This window comes from Empidonax traillii, unplaced genomic scaffold (genome assembly GCF_003031625.1).
Source record: "Empidonax traillii isolate 1590-97213 ecotype Southwest subspecies unplaced genomic scaffold, ASM303162v1 scaffold349:size579689, whole genome shotgun sequence".
In the NCBI taxonomy this organism is placed as follows: domain Eukaryota; kingdom Metazoa; phylum Chordata; class Aves; order Passeriformes; family Tyrannidae; genus Empidonax; species Empidonax traillii.
In genome coordinates, this window is record NW_020955542.1 from 50,437 (window position 1) to 62,343 (window position 11,907).

General features: G+C 48.2%; 1 protein-coding gene across 1 annotated transcript; it reads right to left on the reverse strand.

Moving 5' to 3' along the window:
* Positions 1 to 720: 720 nt before the first annotated feature.
* On the reverse strand, positions 721 to 9,208 carry LOC114061695 (extracellular tyrosine-protein kinase PKDCC-like). The gene is made up of 7 exons (XM_027892405.1): positions 8,693 to 9,208; positions 8,397 to 8,519; positions 6,078 to 6,349; positions 4,824 to 4,903; positions 4,629 to 4,733; positions 2,955 to 3,131; positions 721 to 1,563 (listed from the first exon to the last, which is right to left on the reverse strand). Exons 1-7 carry the CDS (start codon positions 9,206 to 9,208, stop codon positions 1,460 to 1,462), a joined length of 1,377 nt encoding a protein of 458 aa, XP_027748206.1. The 3' UTR covers positions 721 to 1,459.
* Between the last annotated feature and the right edge of the window lie 2,699 nt (positions 9,209 to 11,907).

Here is an 11,907-nt window from a genome sequence, read left to right on the forward strand (position 1 = left end):
ATTGCTGTGGGTTAATTGACTACTAATGAGCTGAAAGGTGAGGTCCTGCAATAGGAAACACAGGGCCAGACCATCAAAACCACAGCACAACCCCAGGCAAGAGCTCAGGCACCTTTGCCCAGGGGTGCCCCAGCCGCCTCAAGACCCCACAAGGAAATGGCTACACCATTGTAGGCTACAAGGAACACATGGCTGTGTCCCAAAATCTGTCATTTACAGCGTGGGCTAAGCAGAAAACAATATAGTGTCACCCAGAGGCTCCAGCATGGCTCTCCTGCACAAGGCCAGAGAATTCCCCTATAAGCCATGAGGTCAGTGGCCATCTGGGCTTTCCCTGACCGTGCTACAGCAGACAAGGTACTGTAGGGTCACTGCTTCCACGCACTGCCATTGCCATCTCTTATAGTCTGAAATTATACTAACCCCCACCTATTTTTCAGAGGCCACATCTACAGTTTCAGTGAAGGGCAGTTGTGGGAGGCTGCTGGGACCAGACTGTCTACTCTACACTTATGAGCCTGCTAGCACAGCCACAGAGCATCCTCCAAGACCTAAGTGTCCGAGGGGCTCAGGAACATTCATACACCACTTAAAGCACTCATAGGTTGGCCTCAGGACTGGGTGACGCTAGGTGAGATAAAGGTGGGAAACACATTTGTTCATTTGGTTGCAGTAAAGACTTTGACAATTAAAGGGAAAAAAAAACTTTTCACAGCATGCTTAGAATAAAGTAATTCTTTATCAAGTGAAGTCACACCTTACATATAAATAATTTGAATGCCATGCTCTTTCATGGAAAGTAACAGCGAAAAACCTTCAAGGTTGATACATGGGAGCTGGTACTAGAAATCACATAGGATCAAACCCAAATCCTGCATCCAGAGTTGACCTATACACCACTTCCCTCCCCTACACTGGAAGGAACTGAATCAGGACCCTCCTTGGAAGACCACCCCCATCATCAACCTCCAGTTAAGGATCCCCACCCTGCACCCTTGGCCCCATCACTGAAATCTCGTCCTTTGCATTTGCAGTGGTATGAAATCCCAGTTTGTAGCTGCAGAAAGAGCCGTTGCCTTCTGGAAAGTGCATTATCCATAGGTTTTTGGAGGTGACTGAAATAACTAAGCCTACCCAAGCTGGATCCCTTGCAGCTATTTCTATTCCTTGACTGACAAGCTGGCCAAAGCAGCAAAGCTAAGTATTGCACAGTCTAGCGACATCTGACTAAAACTGGGACCATTTATGTGGAACAGCAGTGTGGGAACAGAAAATAAGCTAGTAGAGCAGCAATGAGAAATCTGAGCTTTGATCAAGGAGACAGCAGCATTTGACTCTATCTGAGCTGGCAGGGAGATCCCATCCCAAAGCAAAATAAAATATGTCATTCTTTCCAGCAGATGAAATTCTCCCCAGCGGTTTGTTCCTCCCAGGATCATTTTATGTGATCTCATTGTCTTTAAAGTCTTTCCCCCGAGGAAGCCAAACGTTTAATATAGACTACAGCATCAGTATCTGGTATTAAATCAGTCCAGCTACTCTGAAATGAGGCGAGTGGGCGTCCTGGAAAGGAAATAAAAACGCAGGTTTAATAGAGGAGATAGGTTCACCTTGACCCATGCTATTTATTGCAAAAGACACAGGAACGCACTGCTTGCCTAACAGAGGGTCACTCTGCCCTGTCATAGATGTGTTTTACACCCCCAGTAAACTCCAGATGCTCACAGAGTGTGCTCAAGGAATGCATCATCCAGCCCTAGAGGCTTTTACGTCTTGCTTTGCTTTTCCAAGCTGCCCTGAGAGGGACTAGCACATTCCCACAGTTCTCATTAATCCAACTGGCAAACTTAGGCACTTGGCATTTCAGCCACACACTTTTTGCATCTTTGGCTGCAAAGACGAGCTGTAGAACTCTGAGGAAGAAAAAGTACCAGGAAGGGATTAAGACTGCAGACGTGGTGTGGGATGTCAGGGATCAGTACCCAAGCCAGGTGCTGCAGAAAGGGTCTCTGTCCCATGTGCCTCTCCTGCATCCTCACCGCCTCGTCAAGCAGGATTCCTTCCAGGCAGGCATCACAGACAGCAACTAACAGCTGCCCTGTGAGGGAGCCAGATGAGATGTATTAGGCACAGCTCACACAATCCATTGCTGGTGCAAAGCCGGCTCAAAGAGATTTATGTTGCATCCGTGCAAACACTCTTATGTCACTAGTTCGCCACATGCCAACTGCACACAAGTGCACAGAAAAGTGTGCGCTTCTGGTAGTTTGGGTTTGTTTTAAAATGTCATGTGAGCTGACAAAACGCGATTCTTCAGCACCATTGTGAGTGAAAACACTCATTTACCTCATTTAGTGTTTCACTTTAAGAAACAATTTAGCTCACGCTTGAAGTGTCAGCTAAATGAGATAATTTATTATAATTCTGAAAACATGCTAGCTGTAAGAGGCTATAATCAGAGCTAATTACAGGGACATTCTGGAAATCCCTTGGCTTGGGGCTTTAGTTTTGATAAAGGGGATAACAACTTGTAAGCTATGATTCTTTTAATTATAACAATAGTAACCACCTTCTTTTACATGGCTTCTTTCATCTCTAAAAACCCCACAGCTTTGCAAACTATCCATACCACAGGGACTGTTTAGCCTAACACCAAAGCAAAGCCATCTCTGCAAGAAATAAGTAACTGTTTCACAACACCTAGCAGTCCTGTGCAAAATTAGTAGAGGAGAAAAGGTGCATAAGGAGAATATAATTTCTCTCGTGTATCCTTAAAAAATACTTGGGGAATTTTCAAATGCCCACAGTGGCAGCCATCTGATCTTGAGAATGAAGAAGGTAGCTTTTACATGCGCCTGCAGACTCAAGGCACTACGGAGGAAGGCAGCAGCATCACTTCCACTCACAGCTGAGGAAGCAGGGGCACCACGTGGCAGTACCCTGTCACAGCTCACCTGTCCACGTCCTCTGCTGGGTGATGATAAAACTCTGACACTGTGACTGGGAGTTACAAATTGCAGCAGCTTCCTCGGCGCTGTGGATGGACAGCAGGCATCCCAGGTGGCTGTAGGAGGGCCAGCACTTGTAGTCTTCTCCTTCCACTGTTCGAAAACCCTTTAGGGAGATGTAGTCTGGGAACAGAAAGAAGGTGTCTAGGGAAACACTTAAAAGTGCACTTTCAGAGACTAGTTATGCTACACACTTAGGGAGTTGTACTTCAGTGAAACTTTCAATAGAAATGTGATAAGGATAGACTGAACTGAACTGAGTAGAAGGAGTGAGGGTAGAGTTACAAAGTTAAAAGAAACCCAAATGCTGCCTTTTGGTTCTGCTATGGAGCACAGGACAGCAATTCCCCCACAGATGTAGGAGAGGGGGCAGAGCTCTCAAGGGTGAAGGAACAGGGGCGGGTGAGAGGAGGCTGCTGCACAAATACACAGGCTCTCCATTTCTTATCCAGGGAAGCCAACCTCACAGTAGCCTCTCCTACACCCCAGCCTCAACAGCAGAAGCAGAACCAGCACCGAGCTACATGGGGCACGTGCTGACCCACCCATCATGGTTGCCACTCACAGAATCAGGAGCTTTAGGAACCACAGTGTGGGAAAGGGAGGCCAGATCCTGCTCCTGACAAGGAGACCAGACAAAAGACAAAAGACCTGACAAGCCTGAGCAGGTGCTGTTCAGGCTATTGTTCACTGCTAAGAGTCTCTCCCCACCTTCCCACACCTCTAGGATGGTGATCACTTTGGCACACTGCTACTGGGCCAGTTGTGAAGCCAAGAGGTAGGTGTTGGAAAATACTAGTAATTCTTGTTAAAGCTGCTGGTTCTTCCATGCAAATGACCAGGTATCTCTGTTCATAATGGTGCAAATTCTACTTCTTTCACATGTAAAGAGATTTCCTTCTGCAAACCACCATCCCCTCCTCACCATCGCAGGTGAACTCTCAAGAAAATGCAAACCACAGTAACTACTGAACTTTCAAAGACTTCCTTTTGATCAGCCTCATCTCTCTACCACCAAATGGATCCTTTTCAGAGGAATGCATCTCATAAAGGCTCATTTATCCATCCACCGGTCCAATAGAATGGTTTTCAGAAAAAAGGAATTTAGAGGGCTTGAGATCCCAGTCACCCTGCCACACTCATCTCAGTGTTGTCACCTCCCCACTGTATGCTTCCATAATAATCTGTGCTCAGCAGACAGAAGCCATCCAGTGAAATGGGAAGTTTCAGTATCAGCCCAGAAAACTGACCTACTGGTCCACAGGATAAGATGATCCCAAGGAGAGACAGAAGGCACTCAGTTTGCTACTCTGGTTTAGTTGCTTAAGCTATCCCAAATACAGTCACTTGAAACACTGATGCTCATTGTGAGAGGAGTATTTGGAAGCACATGTCCATCTGTAGGCCAGATTGTCTGCACTGCTTTTATTTTGCAAAGCAATGCAATCATGCATAGCTCCCATGAAAAAACAACAAAAGGCTGCTCAAAAAAATACACTTTTGGTGTTTTTTCTAGTGACTGTACACTGCCTGAATGTATGGAAGACCAGAATTTGACCAGTTACCAAGTTCCTCACTCCCTCAGTAGCTATGCTACTTAAAGCATTGAAAATCAGGTACCTTTTAAAAGAAGAGGTCTTTTCTGCAGATAGAGCCCAGACTTGTATAGATGTAAAACCTTTTCAAAAGCTTTCATGGTTTCATTTATCCCATATCGTAAATCACCTACATTTAAGGGAAAAGATGACAAAGATAACTAAGTCCACGAAATACCTTTTAGTTCCAATAAAGAAGCTTATGAGTATTAGCTGATACCTGTTGCATTCAGAATATCACTCAAAAGGGGCCGCAAAGCTGGTGGTGCAGAGTGTGGCAAAAGATAGGTGAAAAAATACCTGCAAAAAAATCCCACAGACTGATTAGAATACAGTAGCTTAATTTCCCTGGTGATTAAGTTGCCTGCATTTTCCCGTGACTTGAATATCCATATGCAACCAGTAAGTCTGCTTTGGTTATAAAGTTATGTTTTAGCATATCTTGGTGCCTCGCAGATGGTTCCTGTAATTTGGGCTGAAAGCCTGGTCCTTGCAGCACAGCATGCTGCCAAAGTACCACGCGAAATCCACCTCGCAAAGGTTCATGTAACAAAGTGTCCCCTCATTCCCCAGGCCACTTTTGTACACTAAGCAATGCATTTCCCAATACAAAAACCAGCCAACCAACCAACCAAAAAGAACAGTATGAGAGAAGACTCATGCGAGACCTTTCCTTTGCCCTGAAAAGTTTTGGCATTCTCACTGCCCCTGGAAAGGCGGGATGACTCATTTTCTGACCCTTCCACAAAACTCCTGTTCTAGGGGGAAAAGTGCGCAAGAGACAAGTGCAACTGTAAGGTTGCAGTAATTAGTGCAGGGGTTTGCCCTGTAACACTGAATCCTGGAAATTCAGGCTCCCTTACAAAGTCCTTCTGTGTAACTATCCAGCTGCCAAGGCTTCCTCCTAGTACATGACCTGCCAAGCACCAAAGATCAGCAGAAGCCCCTGCATTTTCAGCTGATGTCCTACACAGAATGCTGTAGCAGCCTAACCCTAACCCTTGCCTGTTAACCTGTTCTATTACTCTTCCATAGGTGCCCACAGTCTCTACAGGGACATTCCGAGTTCAAGGGAAGAGTTAGCCAGCCTGTTCCCAACAACATGGACTCAAAGCTGGTGGGCTTTGGCAGGTAGCTCACGCTGCTAATTATTTCAGCAAACACAGCCCATGGATGTCAAGCACTGGGGCTTGTTTGGCAAACAGCAAATTCACAGGTGCAAGCTTTGGGGCAAGTTTCTAGAGGGCACTGGCGGAAGGGAGCAGCAGAAGAAAGATGCCTTCATTCTCACCAGACAACAACTGCACTATTTATCTGCCTTATAAGGAAAATAACTTGCTTCAAAGTGATCTCTAACTACCCTTTGACAGTGGTGAGGGGAATCACCGCACAGAAGAAACACAAGTTGCTGGAGGCTACATGGCAGAGTGTGAGCTCAGCCACCCCATGTTTTCCCCCATCTTGCTGGACATACCGATATGCATTGAAAAGATTCTTCTTTTCATTTATTCCTTCACATTTCCCAGCTGCAGAGCATTTGAGAGGGAAGCTTTTGGTAGGGAAGTCAAGTGTGCAGTCATTATCTTCCTTGCACGGCAGCTCCTCAGTGCTGGCATCATCCATGTCTGTCACTTTTAGGTTTCCATCCACCATAACAAACTGCCTTGGCTGGAAATCCAAGAGGACTATTGAACCCAGGGGGGAATGTGCCAAGTAAAAGAGCAGTTTCACAAGACTGAGGCAAATCTGAGAAAGAGAAGATGAATATGCATAGAAAAAACAGATGAAAAACAGCTATTAAATTGGAAGTAGAACAAAGGACACTGCACTCAATGAAATTAAAAGGGAAAAAAAGCATATAGAACTTAAAAGGTAATTATATGTACGCTACAAAATTTATTATCAACATTGCCACAGGATTTGACTGGTAAGTAGTTTAGCAACATTTTTTAAAAATGTGTGTATACAAAAAAGGACATTTGCAGTTAGAAGAACTAGAGGAGAAAGCTGTGAAGAAAACAATAGCAGTCTTCATGTTTCAGGAGCTATATTGATTTGCTAGCTGAAATCAGAAGGGTTTTTCTCACTCTGGCATAGAATTAATAGATTCTTCTCCCTTTCCTCATGCTGCCCCATACAGACTGAGGCTCCATGGTCATTAATACCAGACTCATGCCTTGATGCATCACTCAGCAATATGAATTTGGGCACACAATCATGCTTCTGAAGAATTAGTCAAAGCACACAATATATTTACTGCCAGTTCTTTTGCTTTTATGTCAACTTTCTGGCAGTGGGGAAAGGTCAGACAATACCTGACCCAGCAGAAAGCTTAGTAAATGAATTTTAAATAAACTAGAACTGGAAGAGTGCATTTATTCTGCGCCAGCACTTTGCTCGAGTAGCTTTTTGCAGCAGTTTTCATTCAGTATCAGGAGCCCTGGCATCAGACAAACTGTATCCTGAGCTAGGTGTGCCAGGCAGCCTCACGCCACCCCTCACTGATGCCAATAACGATCTGTGCAGGCGTGAGGGTTTTTTCCCTTGGAACAGCTCGCACAATCGCTGGTATCTGATGTGGCTCATCACAGGGGAATCCCATATGTTTAGACGCCCTAATTAGGAAACAGGACTAGACAGTACCGGTGTAAATTCTGAATTACTGTCTTCATCAGTCAAGAGATTACTAAAATCTTTAATGCCACTGTACCAGACCTTATCATCAGCTAATCCAGCATCATGAGTTTCTAGCTCTACAGGAGACTTTGGCACACTGAGAAGATGAGGTGCTGGGAAAGCTATGTAGAAGCCAGTATGAAACTGTCCGTAAGCACAAGTAGAACTCCACAAGCCAAGAGAAATCATTCTGGAAGCTCTGATGCTATTTTAACTTGTTTAGTGAAGCAATCATAAGAATCTCACAGCCGAGTGAGCACAGTTGCCACACTCCCTCTCTGTCTTGGATGGCAAGGCTCCTCTTCAACATTAAGGACCTCATGCAGGCAGAGATTTTATTTTAGGACTTTTGTTGTGCTTTTATTTTGCCCAAGGCATTTCTTGCTGACATTAGGATACCCCTGCTCCTACATGATGGTCTATTTCCTCCTGGGACCCAAACAAGTAATAGTGAACCCCCAGCTGAGCCCTTGAGATAAACTGTAATGCAAGCTATAAGCAAAATAAGTGCCACATCACAAGTCATTTATGTTCCTGGGGAGCATATAGGTCCCTACGCAGGACGCTTAGAAGACAAGGTGGATCTCTCTATCAGGGCCTCAATCCTAGCACTTACAGAAGGAGAAAAGTAGTTTAGTAGTTTCTGTACTACAGTAACACCTAAAGGGCTAAGATAAGAAACACCACACAAACACATGGTGAGGGCCAGGTTGCTCAGCTTGCTGCCTCAAACATCAAACAACTTGGAGCGCAGTGAGGTGGCTTTCCCGAGGGATCTCGCTACAAAAGTCTCTCTACAGAGGAAAAACTAACGATATAGTGCAATAGCGGGTATTAACCACTACCCCAGCACTGAATTTGTGTCTACTCCCTCCCAGATGTAGTTTTTCTAACTTCGCTCTAGAGAGAAGGAAACTTAGCTCTGAGACGCCAGGCTAGGGCTGTTTAAATGTGATTTAAAAGGAGTGAAAGCAAAACAATTTACGGACAATTTTGCGGGAGCGCAGTGTCAGCAGGAGAATCCCCTTTGCCCCAGCAGGCACCACCGGCTCTTCGCATTTACCCAGTTTGTGGTCTAAAACCGACTGATAAAACTCCTTTTGTGTTGTTTCCTTACTTTGAATCTTTCCTCCCAGGGGGTCTGCAGGAGCTGAATCATCTCCAGGGGGGATCCCAGCTCCAGCATGGCTGTGACCCGTAGCTCAGCATCTCCGCTGTTCTCATAGCACTGACCGTGCAGCTGCGGGAGAGGACAAGACACGGTCGGTCGGGGCGACGCCGCTGCCAGCGCCAGGCAGGTCGGGGCCGCCGGGGGACAGCGGGGGCAACACGGGGGGACCGGCTCAGCTCCGGCACCGAGCCCCGGCGAGCCCAAGGAGCGCCCCCCGCACCTCCTCCCCGCCTCCGCCGTACCTGTACGATGCCTGGGTGCTGCAGGCGCTGCAGCAGCGTCACCTCCTTGAGCAGCTTGTAGGCGGCCAGGCGGCGGCAGCCCGCGGGCGCCCCGTACCGCTGCACGCACCGCCGCACCTCCCGGCCCGCCCCGTGCACCGACTTGAGGGCGACGGCACCGCCGCCCGCCAGCGCCGCCCGCTCCACCACCTTGGTGAAGCCCCAGCCCAGGATGCTCACGGCCGTCGCCCGGCTCAGGTCGTCGCAGCCCAGCCCGCCCGCCGCCTCCCCTCCGCCGCCCGCCGCCGCCTCCAGCCGCCGCAGGTCGCGCCGCCTCTGCCGCAGCTCCTCCCGCAAGCCCGGCGGCAGCGGCGGCGCGGAGCCCGGCTGCGCCTCGCCACCAACACCAACACCGCCACCGCCACCGCGGCCGGGCGGCAGCGCCAGCAGCACCAGCAGCGCCAGGGCCGGCAGCGTCAGCAGCGCCGCCGCGCTCAGCCGGGCGCTCCGCCGAGCCTGCCCCGCCGCCGCCGCCATGGGGAGCGGGGCTGCCCCGCCGCCGGTGCCGCCGCTCTGCCGCCCGCGCTCCGCCGGGCCACGGAGGGCGAGCAGTACCGAGGGGGCGTGTCGGGCGGGCGGCACCCGGAGCCCCCACCCCGGCACGGACCGCCCGCGGAGGGGAGGAGGTGGTTTTGGAAAAGGTGGCCCAGGGTGGGAAGGGGAGCTGCCGACAGCGAGCGGTGCATCCCCGGGGGCGCCCGCCCACCCTCCAGTGTCTGTGGTAGAATACGCCGATTTCCACGGGCGTGAGTTTCGTCAGCCGTGATACAGTTACCGCAGCGCGCAGTCGAGGGATCGCTGTACATCGGGTTAAAATCAGTAAGGACTGAGATATCACGTTCCCTGCCTCTGGAAAAGCTCGGGTTATGTTTCTAAGAAAAGCAAACACTGGCAGTCTCTCTTATTAGAAGGATAAGCCCTATTAGGTTGAATCAGCAAAACACTGCCTAGAGCACAGAATTGTAATTTTTTCCAGAAAAAAAAAAAAAAAACAACCACGTACCAACAAATCCAAAAAACCCTCCTCTGCCAAAACCAGCCCATCTAGGCAGAAAACACGGCTTTGTCATTTATTTCCGAGGAAATCGATCGGCATGGTGACAAAGCCAGCTTAGGGCTGCCCTCTGTAACACACGTGTACCCGTGCAGGAGAGGAAAGTATTGCCGAGGTGGCTGCGAGAAGCAGGACAGGTTCGTGCCGCGGCTCTGTCACTGATTTTAGACACGTGTCAGCACTGGGCACTGCTGTGCAGAAAGTCAGTCAGGTTAGCTTAGGGCGAAGGCAGATACAGTTTGTCTGCTTTTAATTTAGGCAATATGCAGTTAAGTCTCCTCACTGAGCAGCCTGAAACACCAGCCCAATGGGTTGATTCACTTTTTTATTTACCTTTACATTACTGGGCTAGAAATTAAAATAAAGGTCTGTGTCTCCATCTGGTTTGCTTCGTTTTCTGCCCTAGTGTTTTTGGTGGCATAACTGGCCTGAGAGACCCTCTCCAGAAAGGGAGAGGTGATGCACAGCACAGTTGGGCGTTGGAGGTTGGAGGATGCCCGTCTCACTTTTCCTTTGCTGGCTGGGGTGGCTGCTGTTTCCCAGCTACTGCCCTGTTCCTGAGGGACACGGCTCTGCTGAGAGCCTGCAGGTTCTGCCTGCACCAGAAGAACACTGGTGGGGCACCCACCGGGAGACAGTGGGTGAGATTACACAGGGCTGTGATCAAGCAATGGGACCACTCAATCCAGCAGTGCTGCTGATGCGCTTGGACACATCCGCTCCTCCATGCCTCCCTCCATGCACAGCAGTGCCTTTCTCCTGACTGGAAAATCTCAGGCCACCTGTGCTTATCCAGGCACAGACAGGTTAGAAGCCGAACCCAGAACAGCACATTCAGCAGCTGAATTTCCTTTGTTGCTTTTTAGCCCTAATAGCTCTTTAATTAGTGTCCTTATTTTCAAATCAAGTATACATTTGTGTCATATTAATTCATATTCATTGTCACCAGAAAGGTATTAAATGCATGTTTAGCTGTGTTTCCAAGGGAATAGATGCCAGCTGAGTGTACTATTATCTAATTTCAGCCTGTCATCAGCACTGTAATAGTATCAAGGCCTATTAGAGAGATACATAAAAGTAACAATGATTGATTATTTATTTGCTTTATAGTAGCTCTGCTGCACAAGGCTTTTTGCAGACTATGGCATAAGATGTGGCCTTGCCTGACAGAGCTGACACCTGAAATATGAAACACAGCAAAGTGCTGCAGCAAGGATGTAGCAGAGGCGCATGTGGCCAATTTGAGTGTCCTTCAGTCCCTTGGAGGGTTTGTGCAAACAAAAGAGGGGAGAGGAGGTAATGGGGAAAGAGACGGAAGGTGAGGGTGAGACAACCCTAACGGAAAAGGTGAAAAATCCCACAGAACTGGAATCTTCTCTGATGCTTGGTACCAGTACCACCTGCTAGAATCCTCAGGGTGGACCCAGCATAATCTCTTACTGGAAGCTGCTGGTGCCTCAGGTACTGGAGATGCTCCAGCGTATGCTTTTAGCTTACAGTCTTGTGATCTTCTGAGTAAAGGGGCAAGAAGAAGGCCTAATTAGGTCCATTTGAAAAGGAAGGAAGAAATTCTTCAATATTTTTACAGTGGGTCTGTACAGGAGAAACAAATTCTCCTGCAGACACTCATTGAGGACACTGGCATGAGGTAGAGTCTAAAACCCTCAGCTGGACCTCAGTGTCAGGGCACTATAGATAGGAAGCAAAACCTATAGATGTACCAATGAGAAGGACAGCTGGAACACGCACACTTCAGAGTGACAATGTTTCAGAGTGAAAGAGACGTGTGGAAAAGAGTTTTGCTGAGAGAAAGAAGGCTTGGAGCTAAAGGGGAAGGATGATTTGCAGGTCAGTGCTGGAACTAAATGGCCTACTAGCAGGCTTAGCCTACAAGTACAGACTGGCTGCAAAGATGGACAATCTTCAGACTAATACTGACTGGATGGGTGAAGGTGCCAGGTACATTACTAAGTCACTGGCACTTGATTTTCTCTGTAGCCATGCTGTTAGAGTAGTCCCTGGCCACTGGTAGTTCCTCATCTGGGAGTCAAGATGTGCCAGACACCATTCCTGATACACAGATTGCACATGGCCTCCATATTTTGAAGTATAAAAGAGCTTG